This window comes from Rhinoderma darwinii, chromosome 3 (genome assembly GCF_050947455.1).
Source record: "Rhinoderma darwinii isolate aRhiDar2 chromosome 3, aRhiDar2.hap1, whole genome shotgun sequence".
In the NCBI taxonomy this organism is placed as follows: Eukaryota; Metazoa; Chordata; class Amphibia; order Anura; family Rhinodermatidae; genus Rhinoderma; species Rhinoderma darwinii.
Window position 1 is genome coordinate 337871299 of NC_134689.1, and position 25766 is coordinate 337897064.

Sequence of the window (25766 nt, forward strand, 5' to 3'; positions counted from 1 at the left end):
AACATAGACATTTTTATGTAAAGGTGCTTACCTTCTTACCTGGGCATGGGGTGTGTCTGGTACGGTCAGACACATCCTAATGCAACACATAGGAAATGTTATGAATACATTCTGTATGAAAAAAAAATAAAAAATACGGCCTCCTCCACCCCTTAATAGCCGGCCATCACTCACCTTATTTCCCCATTTCCGATGACAATAAAATGAAATGTCATAGAAAAGGGGGAAAAATAAAATACAATAACCGGTAGTCACAGGTAAATGTAATTTGTAATATTTTGAAATTATAATGAAGTATATATATAGTGTATGTAACACTATATATATAGTATTATAATTGTCAAAATCGGTTTGTGGACCCACTGGGCCGTACCGCCATAGCGGGATAGCAGATGGCCAAACAGGATACCAAGGCAAAGCCAATAGTTCAAATAAGGGTACCTGTGGCAATACAGACCGTAGCGATGGCAGGCTCGGATGGGACCTTGGCAGCAGGCAGACACCAGGCGTGGTGAAATACAGCAGGCGTAGCATACGACACAACACGACTCCAATTCTCTACGGCACAGGAACAAGGTAGCAAGGGATACAGGGTACAGGTAGCAGGAACGGGAACACTGGGAACTGGAAAACACTAAGGGACCATTTGTAAAGACTAACACGGTTAACACAACAAAGCTCAGGCAATGAAGGAAGGGGCAGGGCCCTACTTATAGTCCAGGGTGATCATGGGAGCAATCAGTCAATCTAAAACATGTGTGTGCTCTGGCCCATTAAGGCCGGGAATGAGCTAGAGTGCGCACCCTAGTGGTCACTGCAGAACAGGATGGCCGCATGTGCTGGCATCTCTGGGGAGGAAGACGTCTGTAGGATTATAGGAGTCTGCGGTCTGTGACCGCGGACGTTACAATAATGTTCTTCTACTCTAGGCAAGAATATATATATAGTGTAACAGTATATATATAAAGAATCATAATATTCCTCTCATCTAAGCATGAGGTGTGCCTGGTAGGGCCAGGCATATCCTAATGCCACATATCAGAATTTTTAAAAATACATTTTGTATGTAAATGAAAAAAGAAAAAATCCGGCCTCCTCCACCCCTTAATAGCCGGCCATCACTCTCCTTATTTCCCCAATCGTCAATGACAATAAAATAAATGTCATAGAAGAGGGGGAAAATAAAATTACAGTCACCGGTAGTAACCGGTAAATAGAATTTTGACATTTTAATGAAGTACATATATATAGTGTAAAACTATATATATAGTATCATAATATTCTCCTATTCTAGGCATGTGGTGCGCATGATATGATCAGGCACATCCTAATGCCAAACATAGACATTTTTATGTAAAGGTGCTTACCTTCTTACCTGGGCATGGGGTGTGTCTGGTACGGTCAGACACATCCTAATGCAACACATAGGAAATGTTATGAATACATTCTGTATGAAAAAAAAAAAAAATCCGGCCTCCTCCACCCCTTAATAGCCGGCCATCACTCACCTTATTTCCCCATTTCCGATGACAATAAAATGAAATGTCATAGAAAAGGGGGAAAAATAAAACTACAGTCACCGGTAGTCACCGGTAAGTGTAATTTGTAGTATTTCAAAATTCTTATGAAGTATATATATGGTGTAACACTATATATATAGTATCATAATATTCTTCTTTTCTAGGCATGTGGTGTGCATGATATGATCAGGCACATCCTAATGCCAAACATAGACATTAAGGTACTTACCTTCTTTATAACAGATTTAAGCAATCTGGAAGCTATTGGTGTCATCATCATCATCCAGCTTGACCTGTTGAAGAATATGCTACCTTGATCCTCTGAACTTGATGGTCTTCTGCATTTGATGGTCTTTTTCATCTGGATGGTCTTCTGCATTTGATGGTCTTCTTCCGCTGGATGGTCTTCTTCCGCTGGATGGTCTTCTTCCTCTAGATGGTCTTCTTCCTCTTGAAGTTCTTCTTGGGGATTAGGAGGACAGCTTGCTCTGATGATGTTAAAGAGCTGGTGCACTGTCCAGGGTTTTCCAGTTAGCGTTGACAAATGAAAACCCTGTGAATATGGCCTGGTGGTTTGCTGATATGGCCATGTTGTTATCCTCTGCTGCCTCCATTCTGATGATATCAAATGGTCTGGAGCTGCGCCGGATGTTGTTTGACTAAAAGATAAGGAAGCAGAAGGATTTGGTGATATTATTATGGTAAATTATTATGGTAAATTCTCATCACAGCCCTGAATAAAGCTTATGAAAACTAACTGTGTAATTCTAATGCAAAATGTTTACACTTTGGACAATCCCTAGTTGTTAAAAGGTTCTCTTACCAATTAGCTGATCACAAAGTGTCCTCCTGCTATGACCTTTAGCGATCAGCTTAAATCTGTGGGGAAACCTGGCTGTATGTGTTCAATTTCCCTGCAGCGCTACCACAGGGGAAATGAAGCATTACACAATGTCTATTTATATCAATGGGTTGTCTGTGTAATATGGGACAGGTCCTCCAGAGATGCTCTTTGTCACTTCTCTACACATTGGCCTAAAGATGAGGATCATGAACAGATGATCTCCATCTATTAACTGAGAATTCCCTAATAAAATATATAGAAAATTTATTATCTAAACTGGACCACTCTTTTGATAAGGATATTGTATTGTATCATTGTTATGTAGACCCAAATGCTCTCCTTCTTAAAGAAACCAGTATGATCATGTAAACATATATAAATTAAGGACCATTCATTCTCATTCTCAAGTCCCAGTTCACACAGTGTTTTTTGGCGCTGGTTTAGACATAGAAACCGTGTCGGAATCAGGGTTAAATAAACGCCCCAAATCTACCCCCATTGATTTGCATGGGAGACAGAGGCTTTTTTTTTTCTGGTTGGTTTTTGAAGGCTCCAGGGAAAAAAAGCAGCGTTCCCTCTTTTGGAGCTGTTTCCTTCTCTGAACCTCCATTGAAATCAATGAGAGGCAGAAGAAAAAATGCTTGTTTGAAGGTTTTTGATGCACATTTTGACCAGCAAAGGCCCGTGGATTTTTCATTTAATTGATTTAAAAAGACGCCTAAAAAAAAAAGTGGAAAAAAAGGCTTCAACATGTGATCTTATACTTACTGGTACAGGCGTGTGTGGTGGTCGCATTCTAAGAGCTTGTACCGAGTCCCAGTCAATATGCTGGAAAAACCTATGGGCTCTGATGTTACCATTGACCCCTAGACGCTTGGCAGGATCTTCCCGGAGGAGCTGAAAATGAAACAACTATAATTGAGCTGGCTCGTTCTCAATACAGAAATCTACAACCTTTTATATTCCATCAATGATCTTACAACTACGGATTATATCTCAATGAAGGGTGAGTGATTGTCTAATAATGAACGGACCGTTGTCAGGAAATAAGAGGAGCCAGCTATGAGGTGGTGGGGTGCACATAACTGCTGGGGGACCAGGGAGAATATTATAGCAGATGGTTATTCCAGGATTTCATGATTTGTTGTAGGAATATTTCTTCATTGTTAATAAACATCAAACAGGCTTTATGCCGTTATATCGACTTCTATTAACTCAAGAAAATTGTCTGAACATCTTCAGGCCCAGCATGGCTCTTCTGGGGCAGTGCTGTCACTCGATGCTACAAACCTATTAACCCCTTCCCGACATTTGACATATCCATACATCACAGTCGGGTAGGAGAAGTATGGAACGGGCTCACGGAGTGAATCCGCTCCATACGATGTTATTAACATCCGTATGTTATTAACACGTTAAATGCTGCGGTCAATCGAGACTGCAGCATTTAAATCATTAGGAAGAGGGGGACGACCCCCTCTAGCAGCTCATCGCGCCCCCTGCAATGCAATCATGGGGTGGCGATGGTTGCTATGGCTGCCTGGGGGCCTAATGAAGGTCCCACGATCTGCCATCTTTATGCTCCTACTAAGCCTGTCAGAAAGACGATATACTGCAATACATCAGTATTGCAGTATATAGTGCAAGTGATTCAACGATCGCTGGTTGAAGTCCCCTTGGGGAACTAATAGAAAAAATAGAAATTTGTAAAATGCAGTTGTTTTTTCTTATGTAAAAATAAATAAATATTAAAAGTTAAAAAAAAAACCTTTTCCCATTTTCCCTCTAAAGCATAGTAAAAAAATAAATAAATAAACATAATTGGTATTGCTGCATCCGTAAAAGTCTGAACTATTACAAGATATCTTTATTTAACCTGCACGATGTACACCATAAAAGAAAAAAAATTCTAAAAGCCAGAATCACAATTTTTTGGTCACCTAATCTCCCACAAAAAATGGAATAAAAAGTGATAAAAACGTTGCATGTACACCAAAATGGTATCATTAAAAACTTCAGCTTATCCCGCAAAATAAGCCCTCATACCACTTAATCGACGCAAAAATAAAAAAGTTATGGATCTCAGAATTTGGCGACACAAAATAAATTTAATTTCTTACACTTAGTTTTTTACTTGTAAAAGTAGTAAAATATAGAAGAAACAATATATATTTGGTATCACCGTAATCGTATTGACCCGAAGAATAAAGTTAACATGTTGTTTTAATTGCACAGTGAATTCCGTAAAAACAAAGCTAAAAAAACAATTGAGGAATCGCTGTTTTTAAAATTTTCTACTCCACAAATACTCCCGTTTTCTAGTACATTATATGGCACAATAAATGGCAATACAAAAAACTACAACTCGTCCCGCAAAAATCAAGCCCTCATAGGACTATATCGACGGAAAAATAAAAAAGTTATGGCTTTTGGAAGGTGGGGAGGAAAAAATTAAATTGAAAATCTGAAAAATGGCTGCGGCGGGAAGGGGTTAACAGCGTCGAGTGGCAGTATTTGTACCGTTTTAGAGGCCTTTCTGTATGAATACAATTTTATAACATGGCTGAAGATCTTATATAAGAAGCCGTGTGCAAGACTCAAAGTCAATAATAAATGATCATCTCAGTTCAACCTAGAAAGGTACACGTCAGGGATGTCCTTCATCTCCTCTATTATTTTCGGTGGTTATGGAGCCTTTAGCGATATATATTCGTGAAGATAGTAAAATTGTTGGATTCAGGAGTGGGAAATACGAGGATGTTATATCTGTCTATGCGGATTATATATGACTATATCTGAGCTCTCCTCACGTCTCTATACACATTATTAACTATAAACTTGCTGAATTTGCTACATTTTCTAATCTTTGATTAATTGGGAAAAATTAATGTTATTACCCTTAGACGACAATGCTGAGGATTTAGGGACCGTGATCCCAGTTAGAACCCAAATTAAATATTTGGGGATTTATATATGGAGGGACATAGGGGACTTTATGAAACTTAATTTGTGGCCCCTTATTGTTGAACTTAGACAAAAAGTTAAATTCTGGACCAAACTGAACTTTTCGTTTATGGCGAAACTTCCTATGATTAAAATGTTTATTCTCCCAATGATTTTATACATGCTGAGAAACGCGCCTATCTGGATTGACATTTCATTTTTTAAAACTTTAGATGGTATCTTGAATGATCTTCTCTGTGGTTATGGCAGGAAGATTAGAATTACACAGGTATATTTGCAGTATCCTCCGGATGATAGAGGTGTAAACCCTCCAGATTTTAGGATGTGTTATTTTGCTGCCAATTACTGTTCCTGATAAATGGTGACATCCGTCTTTTCCATAACACTGGTTGATATGAAAACTTACAGATATAAATATTTTTTTCAGTTACTGGACTATGGACGGCTCTCCGGATCTATATATTCTAAATCTACAGCTTGTCTGATGATGGAAAATGTGGGTATATTGCAAAAAAATGTTTCATGTTTTTTTCTTCATTAGTTATTTCTTCATTATAGAGTAATTTAGACCTTCAGCCCCTAAGTTTGCTAGGTTGTGCGAAGGCCATGAAAAAATTGGAGTAATATTAGTAAATGATCTCTGTATAGATGGTAAAATAAAATAACTAGTCATTTTGGCTCTGGAATTTGATGTACCGAAGGATATGGCTTTCAAATATATTCAGATCAACTCTGCTTGTCGGGCCATTAAAAATAAAAATAAATTAAAAACCCGTAATATTCCTGTTTTAAAACTTGTTACTGATAGTTTACACTCGACCTTGCTTTTGCAGGCGTGATTTATCTGCATTTTTGCAGGTAAATTGCAAACCCATTCTTTTCTATGGCCCCATGCACACGACCACGGTTTACACGATCGGTGCGGCATTTAGAACGTTTCTTAACCCTTTAGACGTTTCACAGGAATTAAACCAAAGTAGAGGTGAATTTTACAAATTAAATATTTTGTTTTTGCAGAAATTCATTTTTAATCCATTTTTTTTTTTTGTAACACAAAGTTTTACCAGATAAACGCAACTTAATATTTATTGCCCAGGTTCTGAAGTTTTAGGAAATATCCCACATGTGGCCCTAGTGTGCTACTGGACTGAAGCACAGGCATCAGAAGTAAAGGAGTACCTAGTGGATTTTGGGCCTCCTTTTTATTAGAATATATTTTAGGCACCATGTTGGGTTTGAAGGGCTCTTGCGGTGCAAAAACAGTGGAAATCCCCCAAAAGTGACCCCGTTTTGGAAACTACACACCTTAAGGAAATTATCTAGGTGTATAGTGAGCATTTTTACCCTACAGGTTTATTGCAGAAAATATTAGAAGTAGGCCGCGAAAATGGAAATCTACATTCTTTCAAAGAAAATGTAAGTTTAGCTAATTTTTTCTCATTTCCACAAGGACTAAAGGAGAAAAAGCACAGCAAAATTTGTAAAGCAATTTCTCCCGAGTAAAACAGTACCCCATATGTGGTAATAAACGGATGTTTGGTCACACGGCAGGGCTTAGGAGGGAAAGAGCGCCATTTGACTTTTGGAGCTCAAATTTAGCATCAATGGTTTGCGGAGGCCATGTCACATTTGCAGAGCCCCTAAGGGGACAAAACAAGGAAAACGCCCAAAAAGTGACTCCATTTAGGTAACTACACCCCTTGAGGAATTCATTTTGGGGTGTAGTGATCATTTTGACCTCACATGTGTTTCATAGAATTTATTAGAATTGGCCAGTGAAAATAAAAACAATCCTGTTTCTTCAAAAAGACGTAGCTTTAGCTCAAAATTTTTCATTTTCTCAACAAATAAAGGAAAAAAAGAACCCCAACATTTGTAAAGCAACTTCTCTGGAGTGCGGAAATACCTCATATGTGGTCATAAACTGCTGTTTGGGCACATGGCAAGGAATAGAAGAGAAGGAGCGGCATTTGGCTTTTAGAGTACAGATTTTGCTGGATTGGTTTCTTGAAACCATGTCACTTTTGCAAAGCCCCTAAGGTACCAGTACAGTGGAAACTACCCAAAAGGGACTCCAGTTGTGATACTACACCCCTTGAGGAATTAATCTAGGGGTGTAGTGAGCATTTTGACCCCACAGCTGTTTAATTTTATTTGAATTGGGCAGTGAAAATAAAAATTTAATTTTTCTCCAATAAGACGTAGTTTTAGCTGAAAATGTTTCATATTCTCAACAAATAAGTTTTTCATTTTCTCAAGCAGAAAAAGAACCCCAACATTTGTTAAGTAATTTCTCCCGAGTACGGCAATAGCCCATATGTGGTTATAAACTCCTTTTTGGGCACACTGCAGGGCTCAGAAGGGATGGAGTGCCATTTGGCTTTCGGAGTACAGATTTTGCTAGATTGGTTTCTGATCGCTATGTAGCATTTGCAAAACCCCTGTGGGACCAAAACAGTGGAAACTCCCCATAAGTGACCCCCATTTTGGAAACTACACCCCTCAAGGTATTGAGCATGTTAACCCTGCAGCTGTTTTTCAGAAATTAGTGTGCACTCGATATTGCAGAGTGAAAATGGGATTTTTCCATAGATATGCCAATATGTGGTGCCCAGCTTGTGCCACCATAACAAGACAGCTCCCCAATCATTATGCTGTGTTTCCCGGTTTTAGAATCACCCTACATGGGGCCCTAATCTTTTGCCTGGACATTTGACAGGGCTCAGGAGTGAGAATACCATGCAAACTTGAGGCCTAATTTGGCTAATTACACAGAATTGGTTCACAATTGCAGAGGCTCAGATGGGAAATAATAAAAGAAACCCCCAGAAGTGACCCCATTTTAGAAACTACACCCCTCAAGGCATTTATTAAGGGTGTAGTGAGCATTTTCACCCCACAGGTCTTTTCCATAAATAAATGCGCTGCGTATGGTGCATTGTAAAAATTAAAAGTTTTCCCCAGAATTGGTAATTTAGTGGCAATTATGTCGTGCCCAACTTATGCCACTGTAGACACACCCGAAAAATTGTTAAAAGGGTTCTCCCGGGTATGGCGGTGTCATATATGTGGAAGTAAACTGCTGTTTGGGCACGCTGTAGGGCTCAGATGAGTGGGAGATCCATTTGGCTTTTGAAGTGTAGATTTTGCTTGGTAGTAGTTTTGTTTGAGTATTGCTTCCATTTATAGTGTAGGGGATATGTAAGCTGGGCAGAGTACATCAGGCGCATAGTCAGGGGGTATAATAATGGGGTAAACAATAAAATAATCCATAGATGTGTGTTACGCTGTGAAGCAATAATTTCTGCACAGGCCGGTGTCGCACTGATAAACGGTGTCTTTACTTATCCCCCTTTTGGTCCACACTCCGCACCTTTGCAGTTTGGGGAATTTTGCTGGGAAGTGTTGTCCTGGTATAATACGGGCACCCTCGCTTCTAGCAGTTGTTTGGGCCTCCCCTTCCTGGTTCCCTAATTTTAGGGCCCCCGATAAATCTCCTCTTGAAACAGTAGAAATGTTCACCTCTGATCTGCATAACTGCATATTTTTTATTTCCTGAACTATGGAAGCCTTAACTAATGTTATTTTTTCATAGACGTAGTGGTATGAGGGCTGTTTTTTTGCGGGACGAGCTGTAGTTATTATTGGTACCATTTTGGGGTACATGCGACTTATTGATCACTTTTTATCCTATTTTTTGAGAGGCAAGGTGACCACAAAACAGCAATTCTGGCACAGTTTTTTAGGGGTTTTTTTATACAGCGTTCACCATGCGTTATAAATTACATGTTAACTTTATTCTGCGGGTCAATACGATTTCGGCGATACCTAATTTATAGCACTTTTTTATGTTTTACAACTTTTTGCACAATAAAATTACTTTTGTAAAAGGAATCTATTTTTTCTGTCGCCAAGTTGTGAGAACCATAACTTTTTAATTTTTTCGTCGACGGAGCTGTGTTTTTTGAAAGACGAGCTATACTTTTTATAGGCACAATTTTTGGATACATACGACTTTTTGAACACTTTGTATTTCAATTTTTGTAGGGCAAAGTGACCGAAAAACAGAAATTCTGGCATTATTTTTTACGTTTTTTTACGCCGTTCACCGCATGGAATAAATATTATAACATTTTTATAGTTTAGGCAGTTACGGTCACGGCGATACCAAATATATATGGTTTATTTATTTTTTTCAATAATAAAGGACTTGATAAGGGAAAAAGAGCGATTGTGTTTTATTTTATTACTTAAAAAGTTTATTATATTTTTTACAACTTTTTTTTTCACATTTTTTTCACACTTTACTTTAGTCCCACTAAGGGACTTGAAGGTCCAACTGTCAGATTTTTTTTTCTAATACTACGTAGTGCAATGTATTCGTTCTGTCAGTCATTCACTGACAGCAAGCCGATTAGGCTTCGCCTACGAGCGGGGCATAATCGAATTCCGTAATGGCCAACAGGAGGACATTGTTAGGTTTCCTGGTGTCATAATAGCAGTTGGCAGTCGTGCGATTGGAGGGCACAGCTGGCAATCTGCTAGCAACCACAAAGATGCAGCGATCACATCCGATCGCTGTATCTGAGGGGTTAATGGCAGGTATCGGTGCTAGCTCCGGTTCCTGAAGTTACAAGTGGATGTCAGCTGTAACATACAGCTGATATCCTCCGATAATGACGCCGGCTCATCTCCAGAGCAGGCGCCATCTTGCTGGCGGCTACGGAAGCCTTTCAGGCCCCGCCTCCGGGCAGGGGCTGGAATTTTCCATGCTAGGCACACCGGGAGACCAGTATTAGGCCTCCGATTGTCATTGCAGCCACCGACACCCCGGCGATTTCATTGCTGGGGTGTCGATGAGCTGCAAACACCTTAAATGTAGCGATCGCTTTTGACGGCTGCATGTAAGGGGTTAATGGCGGGGATCGAAGCTAACTTCGGTCCCCGCCGTTACAGCAGGATGTCAGCTGTAAGATACAGTAAGACTCTGAGCCGGTGCCAAGCATTTGGCGTAATTATACAACATTTTGCAGGAAGCACTGGCTTTCCATGTCGTATACTTACCATAAATGTCGGGAAGGGGTTAATATATTCTTAAATTGTAAATTATTTCCTGAATGTACATTATGTATTCTGGGTGTTTCAGATTTTATAATTTTACCGCTAAAAGACTCACTTGTCATAAAAAAAACTGCTTAATGCGGCCATATCATTAAGGAATGACTATGTAATTTCTAAACTGGTATTCAAAAAGATGGATGTTGTATAGAGGGGTTTATTTATGTGGTTTTTGGAAAAGTTTGAACCTTGGAGCGACTCTTTCCCTAATAACAAGTAAACTATTGTTATAGCATGATTCTATTTTTTGTTGTTGTTTTTATGTGGCAGGGAGTGGGTTGTGCAGGGTTGGGAGAAAATTCTAAAACTTTGTGGATATCAGGTGTAAATGATCTGTACAAGATAATGTAATGTTATTGGTATGTATTGCATAAGGAAAAATAAAATAAATATTAATGAATATTTCTTAATGGGGTTTTTGCTTCTGCACTTATACTGGGTGAAGGACCTCTACTGCCATTGAGTAACCCACTGTTCTAGGTCAGCATAAAATATATCCCATAGAGTAAAATACTCACCCTTTTAATGATGTTCTTCGCTTCCATGCTGGAAGCATTGAATAGTCCTCGGTGGTATTTGGACTTGCTGGTAATCATGATGTTCAAGATGATGCCAAATGCATACCAGTCGACTCCGGCATTGAACTCCTCCTCAGCCAGCATCTCAGGGGCCATGAAGCCTGGTGTTCCAGCATATTCGGTGGCTGACCGGTCTCCACAGATGTTCTCGAGTGCCAGACCGAAGTCGGCAATCTTTATATGGCCCGTTGCAGCCACCAAGATGTTAGAGGGCTTGAGATCTCTGTGTAGAAGAAAATAACAATTGGGGTCAAATCAGTGTTCATGCCACAACTAGTCATCTGTGTATAATAGTATTTATTCTTGGATCAGTGCGCTGTTTACACTTTACTGTTTGTTAGCAGATATCAATTCAGGAAGAAACTGTTGCACGTAGCTTTCTGTCAGTTAAGAATGGAATATACTTATAAGGCCTCATTCATATTGAGTTTATGCCTTGCGTTTAGCGTGTATGTCGGGAAAGGTCCCAATACAGATGCTAAACGTGTTCATAGGGCTTTATTAACCCGATGGAGGCCAAAAGAGTCCCCTTTTAGCATACGTCGGGCTAGTATATCTCAGTATACCTTTTTTTAAAGGATGGAATAGCGTAGTAAACAACGCATGTCCATCCAGTCGGATCCCACTTGAAACCGTATACTGTGTGGTATACGTTGTTTTTTAAATGGTCTATGAGTGAAGGATGCCACATAGGTTCCCAGGCCAAAATAGAAACCAGGGACTCCGCCTTCCGTCATGGTAGAGGACACCTGGCTGCTGATGTGTAGGACTCTTTATTTCAATAGCATCTTCACTAGATATTTGTGGATGGAAGCTGTCCCCTGAATCACTATCTGCTCATGCACAGTTTTACCTGATGTATTATACAATGAAAATTGGCGAACACCCTGAGCAGGCCCGGGGAAGACTCTGGCTGCTTTAAAAGCCGTTGAAGACTCAGGATGCTTAAAAATTTCCTTAGGGCCACGGTGCGGGTGGAGGGTTCCCTGTATCGATCCCCGGGGGATCCCACACAGTTAACCTATGGAGGCCTCTGCTGCATAGAGAACCACCAGTGATTCTGTCCATATATGGACAGCTACGTCAGTGGAGCTTTTCGACTTATCCATTAAACGGAGGCAAGTGATGGATGCCTAACAGTGGCATCAGTCAAAAAACGTGATGTGAACATAGCCTAGCAGGTTGCTATCATTAATGATATAACTTACTATTATCCACCTGGGACTGGGCACAATCCTTTGGATTATCAGAAGCTGCAGTTTATAGTAAAGAATCACTAGGGTCAGGAGGTGTAAAGTGTTTGTTTCACCACAAACAACCCCTTTCACATGGGAGCCGCCAGATTTGGTTCCCAACACTCCTGGCAATCAGCTGAGTTTGCCTAGATAGCCGTAGCCAGTTATTTGTATTACATGGCGGCCATTCAGCTCTCTGTTGTGGATCATAGAGGGGAACCCCAAGTGGTGGACCACCCCAATTAATTCCATCTCCTCCTATAGACAACACCTTAAACATCACTAGGGGAGCATTCATAGGACACTGCATCATCATCATTAGGTCACTACTTACGAGACGGTTTCCCAGTAGGCTACTACCAAAGTAGACATACTGTAGACATTGACCTAGGAGCTGGAAACTTCATCAATTAGAGAAACTATAACTTAACCCTTTTTACATTGCAAAGAAATATTGCAACTGTAGAAATTTTAGAGATTTTTCTCTGGAATTAGAAACCAGGCCTGAGTTTGAACTCATCACACCAAAAAAAGACAATAAGAATGTATTTACCGGTGGACAATGCCCTTAGAATGCAGGTGTTGAATTCCACACACGAGTTCTGCGGCGTAGAATCTGGCACAAAGGAAAGAGAAGACAATAGTATCTAGAGGAGGACAAAAAGCTCTCACAAATATATACTACAGAACAGAGCAGACAGGCAGAATATCTGACCATGTTATCCTATTACTGTGGACAATCACACCTATCTTATTCTTTATACTACATGTGCTCCCAGACCTGTGTTATTATATCTGCGAGAAGCAAGGGGTTAAGTCATTATTTAATGGACACCTTCATCTGATCATTTACTAACATGTGCCCATTGCTATGTTTTACTTTACATGTTGCAGATCATATGGAGGGTAATAATTCTAATATTTTATAAAAGGCTTTTCATGAAGCGTTTCAGTAATAACATTTCTATGAATGGGACCTTATATGTGGGAAGGTGGGCTAACACTCTATCCTACGTACTGTCCTCTTAGAAATGGAAGCTATCATTGAATCTTGTATTCAGGCAGAGGGGCTAACACTCTATCCTATGTACTGTCCTCTTATAAATGGAAGCTATCATTGGATCTTGTATTTGGGGAGGGGGGCTAACACTCTATTCTATGTACTGTCCTCTTATAAATGGAAGCTATCATTGGATCTTGTATTCGGGCAGGGGGGGCTAACACTCTATCCTATGTACTGTCCTCTTAGAAATGGAAGCTATCATTGGATCTTGTATTCGAGCAGAGGGGCTAACACTCTATCCTATGTACTGTCCTCTTATAAATAGGAGCTATCATTGGACCTTGTATTGGGGCAGGGTGGCTAACACTCTATCCTTTGTACTGTCCTCTTATAAATGGAAACTATCATTGGACCTTGTATTCGGGCAGGGGGGCTAACACTCTATCCTATGTACTGTCCTCTTATAAATGGAAGCTATCATTGGATCTTGTATTCGGGGAAGGGGGGGGCTAACACTCTATCTTATGTATTGTCCTCTAATAAATGGAAGCTATCATTGGATCTTGTATTCGGGCAGGGGGGCTAACACTCTATCTTATGTACTGTCCTCTTATAAATGGAAGCAATCATTGGATCTTGTATTGGGGCAGAGGGGCTAACACTCTATCCTATGTACTGTCCTCTTATAAATGGAAGCTATCATTGGATCTTGTCTTCAGGCAGAGGGGCTAACACTATATCCTATGTACTGTCCTCTTATAAATGGAAGCTATCATTGGATCTTGAATTTGGGCAGAGGGGCTAACACTCTATCCTATGTACTGTCCTCTTATAAATGGAAGCTATCATTGGATCTTATATTCGGGCAGGGGGGCTAACACTCTATCCTATGTACTGTCCTCTTATAAATGGAAGCTATTATTGGACCTTGTATTGGGGCAGAGGGGCTAACACTCTATCCTATGTACTGTCCTCTTATAAATGGAAGCTATCATTGGATCTTGTCTTCAGGCAGAGGGGCTAACACTCTATCCTATGTACTGTCCTCTTATAAATGGAAGCTATCATTGGATCTTGAATTTGGGCAGAGGGGCTAACACTCTATCCTATGTACTGTCCTCTTGTAAATGGAAGCTATCATTGGATCTTATATTCGGGCAGGGGGGCTAACACTCTATCCTATGTACTGTCCTCTTAGAAATGGAAGCTATCATTGAATCTTGTATTCAGGCAGAGGGGCTAACACTCTATCCTATGTACTGTCCTCTTATAAATGGAAGCTATCATTGGATCTTGTATTTGGGGAGGGGGGCTAACACTCTATTCTATGTACTGTCCTCTTATAAATGGAAGCTATCATTGGATCTTGTATTCGGGCAGGGGGGGCTAACACTCTATCCTATGTACTGTCCTCTTATAAATGGAAGCTATCATTGGACCTTGTATTCGGGCATGGGGGCTAACACTCTATCCTATGTACTGTCCTCTTATAAATGGAAGCTATCATTGGATCTTGTATTCTTATTAGCCTACGACTACTTTACCGTGCACTGGGGATGTCAAGTCGCCCCTTCCGCTGCAGGAATTGATGGAAATCTCCGCAGTTGACGTACTCCATTCCAAGAAGCACAAGCCCCTAATACACAGAACAGAGACAGAAGAATGATAATGCAGATGATAAAGTTACCAAATGATTGGAGCTTCTACACTCCTACTATACAGAACCCATCATCAGTTATCACCTCATCCCCATAGACATAGACTACATGAAGACGGGAGGATAGGACAGGTGTATTCTGTATGATGGATCAGTAACCCCTTATTGGTGATAATATACTTACAGCTGGACACCGGACGCAGGAGAAGTGTGACTTATTATCTGCTCTCTATATGTAGAATATTCTCTCTATACTAGTGCAATGTATATACTGGGATACATGACATCACACATTGCTTTCCATGTCCCAACATTATAAGATGTCAATAAGAGTGACATCCATAGAGTGACAGCTCCCCCTATTGGCAGCTGTGCTGCATGTAGACAGAATTATATCCTGTATTATGTCAGGAGAACAGAGTTCCCCTATAAAGATATATTAATAAATTGTCCAGCCTGGAATTATGGAGCTAAACACAGATTATTTTTCAGCCCATAATAAAGGCATCATCCAGTAGTAAGAGTAGAAGGTATTCTTTCCTCATGTGTCAGAGGGGCAGACGTTGACAGGCAGCTAAACTCTTTCCCAGCAATTCATTGACTCAGGAGCGATGTCCAAACTTGAACTTTTATTGCAAGGATAGTGTGAAAGTAAGAAACAGAGAGATAATGCGCGTACTGTAGTACAGCAGCAGGTAACAACACACTACTATACAAAGCTTTGTAATCATGTGCATTATATACAAGAACATGAGCACAGAGATGATGAGTGGAGATAGACAGACACACAGGAAGATGCTGTCCTATGTGTAACAGGCATGGCCACTGACTGGTGTCTATAACAGCCGGAGACATGCAAAACACCACCATATGCATCAACATAGAAACCTACAACGCTAGATGGTCATGTGTACATACCAGCCATGCTACCGTAGGCTCGGATCAAGACGATGTATTTACATACTGCTTGTGTAACAGTACAATCTGAAAATGGCTGCTACAGAGCGGACTTGGTGATGTCAGCAAGTTCATAGGTGATAGATACGGTGGCTCTCATGGGACATACAATGGATTGTAGGCTAGTTTACTTAAACTACTGCAGAAAACAGCCACTAGAGGGAGCTATCACAACATTAACACAGAATACAGTAACTATATAGATGAAAGACTGCCTATGGCATGACAGAAGGAATAATAAATGTACCTTGGTCTGGAAAGCAAATTCTCCATGGAGAAGGAAGGGGCTGCCAGATGCAAGTTGTAACACCCGCCGCTCCACCGTCGCGCGCTCCTCTCCTTCGGCAAGCAGGTCTCTCTTGGCGATGACTTTGACAGCAAATTGGTGGCGAGTGTAGATGTCTTCCGCCAGCACCACCTAGAAAAACATTATTAATGAGGGATCTGCATGAAATGTGTTGGGGACAAGAAATAATCCATAAGTAACAGTAATGTTACTACACATTTACATGTAACTGTTAGTCTACCCTCCACGGCTCCAATCCATGTTACAGACTCAAACTGGGGATTTGTATTTTTAAGGTGGTATTCCCAATATGGAAACGTCTTCTTATCCTTTAATACACATCCAGCAACAACAGGCTCAGCAGATTCTGTTCTTATATTTGCCTATTTTCCATAGAAATCATTAGTTGGCAATGATTATTGTGACTTAATAGATTTTCTAGGACTTGCTCAGTCCTCATAGATAAATTTACCGTAAGGCCGGGATCACACAGTTTTTAGATCCTTTTTTTTTAGCTCAGCCCAGGAGTGGACACAAAAGAAATAAGATGCATCAGTATTGTCTTTATACCTTTTGGATTCACTCCTGGCTTTGGCTCAAAAAACTGAGCCAAAAACTGAATCAACATTGTCTGTGTGATCCTGGACTAATGTTAAAATTTGTTTGCTGGTAATGAAGGGATTTTATAACATATATTTATTGTAAAAACACCTTCTTTTCTCCTGTCAGATATATTTTGGCTTGTGACTGAGGTCGTTACAACAAAAATATTCTGTATTTCAGTGCAGGGACTGACAGAATGATCCAAATGTTTGTAGTAAGTTCCCATTTACGTTAACTAGCAACTAGCAAAAATTGCAGCCTCCAGAACTAAAATGATTGTCATAAGGATGGGCAAAGATGGCAGAATGCGCCAGTGCAGGAAAAGCAAGGGCTCTCACTCGGTTGTGGCCTGTGGATAGGCAATAAAGGTTGCGAGTAGGAAAACCCCTTTAACCCCTTAAGGACACAGCCTGTTTTGGCCTTATAGTCACAGCCCATTTTCAAATCTGACATGTGTCAGTTTAGGTGGTAAAAACTTTGAGAGAGAGCATGTGACCGGATGTAGCCTCCATGGCCGCAAGTCGTCAGGTTTACTTACCTCCTGACGCCCGCAGCCGTGGATCTGTGAGCGCAGGTCCCCATCTCCTTCCGAGGAGACGCCAGCGCTCACTTCCGCTCCGGTCTGCTGTGTCCAGTAGGGTGCGCGCGCACGCTCGTGCCCGCTCTTAAAGGGCCAGCGCGCACATGTAAATAATCACTATCATCAACTCACATGATTTCCTGGACTATAAGTGGGCCACCGCCCTTCTGATCCTTGCCTGAGCGTTGTTTATCATATCCTAGTTTGTCTAAGCAAATGGTCTACTAGTGTTTTCCAGTTCCAGTGTTCCCTCTTCCTGTATCCCGTATCCTGCTCTAGTGCCATGCTGTAGTCATGCTGTGCTGTATCTGCGCCTGTCCTGCTGCTCCACGCCTGACATCTTCCCGCTGCCTAGTCCCAGTCGAGCCTGCCTTGCTACTGTCTGAGCTGCCACAGATACCTTATACAAACTGTGACCTGCACCCTGTTGGCCAGCTGCCATATCGCCAAGGCGGTATGGCCCAGTGGTTCCACGAACCCAATGTGACACCGGATGTGACGGTCGACAGGCTCCTCCTCTGCAATGTCCTGGCTCCTCCTCTGCTCCCCCGCTGCACTACATTGATGCTTGGTATCTAGCACTAAGCCCCAGCCTCTCCTGTGTGATGTGGCCGGTACGCTGCCTTTCACAGGCTCTGACATCGTCGGTGCTCAAGCTTTGGTTCCTGGTCCTCCTGCTTGATGTCTGGGGCAGTTGTTATGGTCGGCTGTAATAATTAAATGCACACTGGTGCCTGGTTCTGGATCTCTTGCCGCTAATGAGTTCTGGCTCCCCTGTCTGTCCTGTCTCTACTGCCGCTTTGGATTCAGCATTACTGCATTATTGCCTTGATCACCTGCTATCTGGCAAGTGTTAGCACGCCGCACTAAAGCCTTGTACAAGTCCAAGAACAGGTCCAGCAATTCAGGACCGGGAGGGGGTTAGAATGTTCCTGTTAGTAACCACTGTATTGTCTATCAAATATTATACATGTTGTACCTGTCTTGAGAACGGTTTGAGGGCTATTATTTGCAGTTTTTGAATTAATATCACATAAAAGGATTTCTGCTTGAGAAAGCAGTATAGAAATCGTTGAGTCAAGTGGTTAAAAATTACTGATACTGCTGATTATCTTTCTCCAAGAGGGACTGTGTTCAGTTATTTTTTCATTACGTATTATGCATTGGCGAGTGTTCTAGTCTTTCTCCTGGCTAGATTATACACCGGGTATTTGATATGTCTCCAAAAGAAACAGGACAAGGATGGCACTCCAGCGAGCAAAATATATAGGGGGCGATCTGGGGGTAAAGCTGCATCCTCTAGGATGGACAAGTTCCTATCTTCTCCCGCTCCTGTGACCTCTAGAGGGAAACAAGGCAATTTGGAAAAGCATTTTAGCCCAACAGGAGAGGAGTCAGGGAGTGTGCATGGAGAGGACGATGCTTGTCTGAGACTCCAACTATGAAGGCAATATTGCAGACTCAAAATCTAGAGGGGTCCATGGTAGATTTAACCCCTTCCCGACATCTGTCGTATATATACGGCGCACATCGGGTGGGGGAGTATGGAGCGGGCTCACGGGCTGAGCCCGCTCGTAGGACAGGTGTGTTACAGCCGACACTTCTGGGTAACCAGCACAATCCCACTCGAGCATGATCCCACTAGCTTAACCTGTTAAATGCTAAGGTCAATATCGACCGTGGCATTTAAATCACTGAAAACAGAGGGGGTGACCCACTGTAACGTTCCAATGGCCCCCCCGGCAGAGAGATTGTGGGTGCCATTGGTTTGCATGGCAGCCTGGGGGCCTGATGAAGGCCCCCAAGTCTGCCATCTTTGTACTACTATGAAGTATTGCAGTATATCGTGCAAGCGATCCAACAATTGGTAGTTCAAGTTCCCTATGGGGGACAAGTTAAAAAACAGTAAAATAAAAAATTGTAATAAATAAAAAAATTCAACTAATTAAAAGTTAAAAAAAAACCTTTTCCCATTTCCCTCAAGCACAATGTAAAAAAAATAAAAATGAACATAACTGGTATCGACTGTAAACGTTTGAACTATTACAATATGTCATTATTTAGGCCACAAGGCGAACGCCGCAAAACATTAAAACCTCCTAAAAACTTCCTTTATCCCCATATGGGGCAATGAATTACTTAACCAGTTTGTAAAAGTAGAGGACAGTAGATTTTGGGTGAAGTGGGGTATTACGCAATTATCACTTTTTTTGTCAACGGGGTAATAAGAACCCCGGACACCTTACAAAGGGAGTTCGGTATTTTATCCGTATCCCTGTATTTGCACTATTTTCAAATAGTTCACGAGTGGGAAGTGACACGTGATAAAGAATGTTTTCAGATTGGTTCAGAGGAATTATTTATAAACCTGTATAATAGGGGAAAAGAAAAGGGGTCGCTTCTTTGGTGTATCATGAGCTAAGTAGGTTTATGAATTGAGATAGCCCAGTAAGGGCAAATTTAAATGTAAAATGGGGAAAAGATTTGGAGAAGGATTTCGTAGTCACATGGAGGGAGGTGTTCAAAGGAGTTAATAGTGTGTCACTAAATTATTCACATAAATTCTACCAGGTTTACACCGTTTGTACTTCACTCCTAAATGTCTGTATAGCATGGGTTGTAGAGAGAATGATACCTGTCCTAGGTGTAATATAGATCAGGCTGATCTCATACATTTGATGTGGTGATGCCCAAAGCTGCATGGATACTGCTTCTTTGTAATTGAAACCATTGAATCTATCTTAGGCATGGTTTTGGAGAACTCCGAAGGCTTAACATTTTTTGGAGACCCCTCACAAGTACCAGGGCTGAAGCAGAGCAATGACTGATCTTATGATTCAGTTGTTTGTTTTTGGCAAGATTACAGATTTTGAGGAAATGGATTGTAAAGAATCCTCCGGTAGTGACTGAATGGCTAAAGGCAGTATTTAGAGTGCTGCTCTATGAAAGATCGCACTATCTCACAAAAGGGAGGTCTAAATATTTTTATAATAGATGGAGAAGTTGGATTGACCGGCTGCATATAAAGGACAAAGTTATTGCACTAAGGCCTCATGTTTGATTTTTTTTTTCTCTCTACTCATCTGCCTTGGCATCAGGAAAGGGATGGGTGTGTGGGGAGGGGGGTTGGGTATTGTATTTTCTTTTGTTTCTTGTTTATGATTGAATTATCCCAATAAAAAATAACCTGCAGAATGGAATAATCAAATCAAAAATATTATTTAAAAAAAAAATACATTTGGAATGCTTTTATTTATCCACGCGGTACTGAGATTGTTTTCCCGTGACACATTGTACTCTGTTAGTGGTAAAATTTGGTCTATACATTCAGTGTTTATTTGTGAAAAACAGAGAAATTTGGATAAAATCTGCAAAAATTACTATTTTTCTACATTTATATGTATCTGCTTGTAAGACAGATAGTAATACCACGCAAAATGGTTACTAGTTAACATTTACCATATCGCTATTCTATGATGGCATTGTTTTTTGAACGTCCTTTTATTTTTCTAGGAAGTTACAAGGCATATAACTTTAGCAGCAATTTCTCAAATTTTCAAGAAAACGTACAAAACCTATTTCCTTAGGGACCAGTTCAGTTCTGAAGTGGCTTTGAGGGCCCTATATAATAGAAACCTCCCATAAATCACCCCATTTTAAAAACTGCACCACTCAAAGTTTCCAAAACAGAATTTAGAAAGTTTATTAACCCTTTAGGCGTTTCACAGAAATTAAAGCAAAGTGAAAGTGAAATGTACAAATTTCATTTTTTTGCAGGAAAATCATATAAACTCCATTTTTTTCTGTAACACAGAAGGTTTTACCAGAGAAACACAACTCAATATTTATTGCCCAGATTCTTCGTTTTTAGAAATATCCCACGTGTGGCCCTAGTGTGGTAATGGACTGAAACACCAGCCTCAGAAGCGAGAAATAGAGAAATAGCACCCCAACATTTGAAAAGCAATTTCTCCTGATTATGGCAATACCCCATATGTGGTAATAAACTGCTGTTCGAACAAACTGCAGGGCTCAGAAGGGAAGGAGTGCCATTTGGCTTTTGGAGCTCAAGTTTTGCTGTAATGGTTTTTAGGCGCCATGTTACATTTGCAAAGCCCCTGAGGGACCGAAACAGTGGAAATCCACTGAAAGTGACCCCATTCAGGAAACTACAACCCTCATGGAATTCATCTAGGGGAATAGTGAGCATTTTGACCCCACAGGCTTTTTGCTGAATTTATTGGAATTAGGCCGTGAAAATGAAAAAGCACCCTATATTTGTACTTTATTTCTTCTGAGTAGAGAAACATCTCATACGTATATGGTCATAAACTGCTGTTTGGACACACGGCAGGGCTCAGAAAGGCAGGAGTGCTATTTGACATGCAGATTTTTCTGGATTTGTTATTGGGCGCCATGTCGCATTTGCAGAGCCCCTGAGGTACCAGTACAGGGGAAACCCCTTAAAAGTGACTACATTTTGGAAACTACACACTATCCAGGACATTGATCTAGGGATGTAGAGAGCATTTTGACCCCACAGGTGCTTCATTAATTTTATTAGAATTAGAAAATGAAAAATTAAATTTTTTCCAAAAATATGCAGTTTTAGTTCCCGATTTTTTATTTTCACAAGGGGGTAATAGGAGAAAAAACACCACACAATTTGTTAATCAATTTCTTCCGAGTGTGTCAATACCCCATATATGACCCTAAACTGCTGCTTTGGTACTTGGCAGGGCTCAAATTGGAAGGAGCGCCATTTGGCTTTTGGAGTGAAGATTTTGCTGGATTGGTGTTTGGGCACTATGTCACATTTTCAGGGCACCTGAGGTACTAGAGTACAGTGGAAAGCCCCAAGAGGTGACCCTATTTTGGAAACTACTCCCCTCAAGCAGGGCCGCACTGGGACTGAAATTCAGCCCTGGCATTTGAAAGCACACATGCCCACTTGCTGCGTGGTGAATGTGAAATATATTTGTGCACTTGTAGGTTATGAGAAGGTGGTGAGTGCAGCATGATATAGTATATATCATATAGTCATGGCTGTACCTGGTATTACAACTCAGTCCATCAAAGGCGTTATCCAGTTTCAGCAAATTAATGTTATTTTTTGTATAATTAAAAGTTATACAATTTTCCAATAGAATTCCTCATGTTTTACGAGATCTCTGCTTATTATTATTAAGAAAATGACAGTAATGCGTAAATGTATTTGCTTGAATTACCTAGTAGTGGCGGGGCACCGGGCAAACATTATTTTCAGACCCCCCTGTCTGGCCCTTGCCGTAGGTCTTACTATTTCTGACTGTCCTTAGCTGTGTCAGCCGACCCCACGCTGTTACTGAGTACGAAGATGTGGGCAGGCGTACACAGAAATCACAAGGCCCACCAAGAAGGAAAAATGTTAACATGCACACTGCTAAATTACACCGCCGAAATAATAGCGTGTACTATGCCCAAATAATGCCATAGTGTACAGAACATACTGGGGGAATATTTTCTGGTGTAAAAAAGTCACAAATTTTGCAGCACACCATAGTTGTGCTAAAATGTGTGACTCTTTACTTTTCTCACTACTTTTGAAAAGGGGAGCGAATTTTAGCCAAAGGGGCGGGGCCTCCATCGGAATGACAGATTTATCATAATTTACGCAAGAAACTTGCTTAAATTATGCAACAAATCTAGACCGTCTAGTAGCAGGCCTAGATTTGCATTTTTGTTGCACGGACAGCCAAAGATGTGCCAAATATTTTAGGGGGTATGCACCTCTTAACCCCTTCCTGCTCCTGGATGTACTATTAGTTCATGATGTTGCGCTCCATGACCTAATAGTACGTCACGGGAGGAAAGGCCAATCTGGCCCCCTCTCGGCACATACAGGAGCTGTGACAACTGCTGTCTCGTACAGTAGTTGTCACAGCTCCTTCAGCAGGGACCGATGGCGGTGGTCCCCGCTGAATAAGCCCTTAGAAGCCGCGTTCAATAACATTAGCGGCTTCATAGGAGTTAAAGCCCCATCGACGTCCCGCAACATGATCGCGGGCGCCTATGGTTGCTATGGCAACCAGAGGAATAACAATGGCCTATGCCATCTACGGAAGCCTTGTGGGTCCTGACAAAGTCAAGACCCACTATGCTTGCTGTCAGCGAGTAGCTGACAGCTCTAATACACTGCACTACACATGTAGTACAGTGTACTAGAATAGCGATCAGGGCCTCCTGCCCTCAAGTCCCCTGGCGGGACATAAAAAAAGTTCAAAAAAAATTGTGTAACAATAAAAAGATAAAAGTTTAAAAGTAATTAAAGTAAAAATCCCCCTTTTTTCCCTATCAGTCCTATATTATTTAAAAAAATAAAAAATAAACTATACATAATTGGTATCGCCGTGTCCGTAACGGCCTGAACTACAAAAGTATTTTGTTATATAACTTGCACGGCGAACGTTAATAAAAAGTGATCAAAAAGTCGCATGTACCCAAAAATGGTACTGATCGAAACTACAGTTCGTTACGAAAAAACAAGCCGTCACGTGGCTTTCTTGATTGAAAAATAAAAAAGTTATGGCTCTTAGAATATGGCAACACAAAAAGTAAATACATTTTTAGAAAAAGCATTTTATTGTGCAAACGCCATAAGACATAAAAATACTATAAACATATGGTATCGCTGTAATCATATCGCGCCGCAGAATAAAGTGAATATGTCATTTATAGCGCACGGTGAAAGCTTTAAAAAAAAGAAGTAAAAAACAATTGTAGAATTGCTGTCTTTTAGTCGCCACACCTCACAAGAAATAAAATAAAAACTGATCAAAAAGTCCAATGCACCACAAAACCTCTTCAAACCTGACATGGTGCCTAAAATATATTTTAATAAAAAGGAGGCTCCAAAATCCTCTAGGTGCTCCTTTGCTTCTGAAGCCTGTGCTTCAGTCCATTAGCACGCTAGAGCCAGAATAACTGCAGAGTCTGGGAAATAAATATTGAGTTGTGTTTCTCTGGTAAAACCTTGTGTTATACAGAAAAAAAATTCATAAAAAGGATTTTCTGCATAAAAAATTATGTTTCACCTCTGCTTTACATTTCTGTAAAACGCCTATAGGGTTAAGAAACTTTATAAATGCTGTTTTGAATAGTTTGAGGGGGTCTAGTTTTTAAAATGGGATGATTTATGGGGGGTTTCTAACATATAGGCCCCTCAAAGCCACTTCAGAACTGAACTGGTACCTAAAAGAAATGCTTTTGAAATTTACTTCAAAATATGAGAAATTCCTGCTTATGTTCTATGACTTTTAACATCCTAGAAAAATAATAGAATGTTCAAAAAATGATTCCAACATAAAGTAGACATATGGGATATGTGAACTAGTAACTGTTTTGTGTGGAATTACTATCTGTCTTTCAAGCAGATACATTTAAAATCAGAAAATTTTTATTTTTTCCAATCTTTCTATTCAATTTTGCTATTTTTCACAAATAAACACTAAATATATCGACCAAATTTTACCACTAACATAAAGTGCAATGTGTCATGAGAAAACAATTCGGAATCGCTTTGATGGGGGATTTTAATAAAATACTGTCAACTCTAATGAAATGTAATTTAGCATTTCTCCCAAGCATCCCAGTTTTTTTATTGCTTTTTTTGTAGGATTGCATTGCGAAAGGAGTCGTAGGCCAGGATCACACACTCAGTTTTGATGCAGTATTTGGTTCAGTAGTAATGGACACAAAAAAAGTATTTTCTCTATACCTTTCCTTCCTTTTAGAGCCACTTCTGGTTTTGGCTCAAAAAAACGGAGCAAAAAACTGCATCTAAATTTTGTGTGTGATCCAGACATTATACAAGTGTATCCTGCAATGTTAGTATCTGGGAGGGATTGTGGGCATTCCTTAGCGGATTGGGCAGGGCTTAAAATGTTGCGTGGGTGGGTGGGGGGGGGTGTGCTGTAGCTGTAGTTGTAAAAAAAAACATGCAATGTGTGAAAATACCTTTACCCCCACAAACACCACAAAAAAGGCTCTGTGATCCCCCTCTTACAGTACACAGGGCCCATAAACCCCCACATACAACTCCTATCTCCACAGAGTACACAAACCTAAAAAGCCCCCAGCACAGAGTATCCTCTCATCCTTTCCCCACCAACATCACACAGAATCCTAGCCCCCCCCGCCCCGCCCGCCCCATAAAGCACAGAGTATCTGAAACAATGTCTCCCCTACATAACATAACTACACATGACCCTGCATCAGCCACTCACCAGCCCAGATATCTGCAGAAGACTGTTCCAGTGTCTCCAGGTTGCAGATTGTTCTGCATCCTCCTCCTGCTGGTATTCTTTCACTCAATAACAGGAAGCAGTGGATGTTACCAGGAAGCTTCCCCCTCCGCATACGCCTGTGCAGCCAGATAGCCCT

General features: G+C 40.7%; 1 protein-coding gene across 2 annotated transcripts; it reads right to left on the reverse strand.

The window, feature by feature from the left end:
• Positions 1–1556: 1556 nt before the first annotated feature.
• Positions 1557–25766, reverse strand: LOC142748195 (protein kinase C delta type-like). Of its 2 annotated transcripts, XM_075855315.1 has the most exons (7): positions 25610–25766; positions 16124–16294; positions 14807–14898; positions 12813–12875; positions 10965–11247; positions 3133–3261; positions 1557–2179 (listed from the first exon to the last, which is right to left on the reverse strand). In XM_075855315.1, the coding sequence occupies exons 3-7, from the start codon at positions 14878–14880 to the stop codon at positions 2018–2020; spliced, it is 711 nt and encodes a 236-aa protein (XP_075711430.1). In that variant the 5' UTR covers positions 14881–14898; positions 16124–16294; positions 25610–25766; the 3' UTR covers positions 1557–2017. The 2 variants fall into 2 exon arrangements, with proteins under 2 accessions (XP_075711430.1, XP_075711432.1); XM_075855317.1 differs by lacking the exons at positions 16124–16294; positions 25610–25766 and adding an exon at positions 15838–15897.

Coding starts and splice junctions, on each gene's coding strand:
- LOC142748195 (XM_075855315.1), bottom strand. CDS start 14,880: ATGGAGTACGTCAACTGCGGAGATTTCCATCAATTCCTGCAGCGGAAG. Junction 11,248..12,812: donor TCTAAGGGCATTGTCCACCG/GTAAATACATTC, acceptor TCTTCTACACAG/AGATCTCAAGCCCTCTAACA. Junction 2,180..3,132: donor CACCACACACGCCTGTACCA/GTAAGTATAAGA, acceptor CTTATCTTTTAG/TCAAACAACATCCGGCGCAG.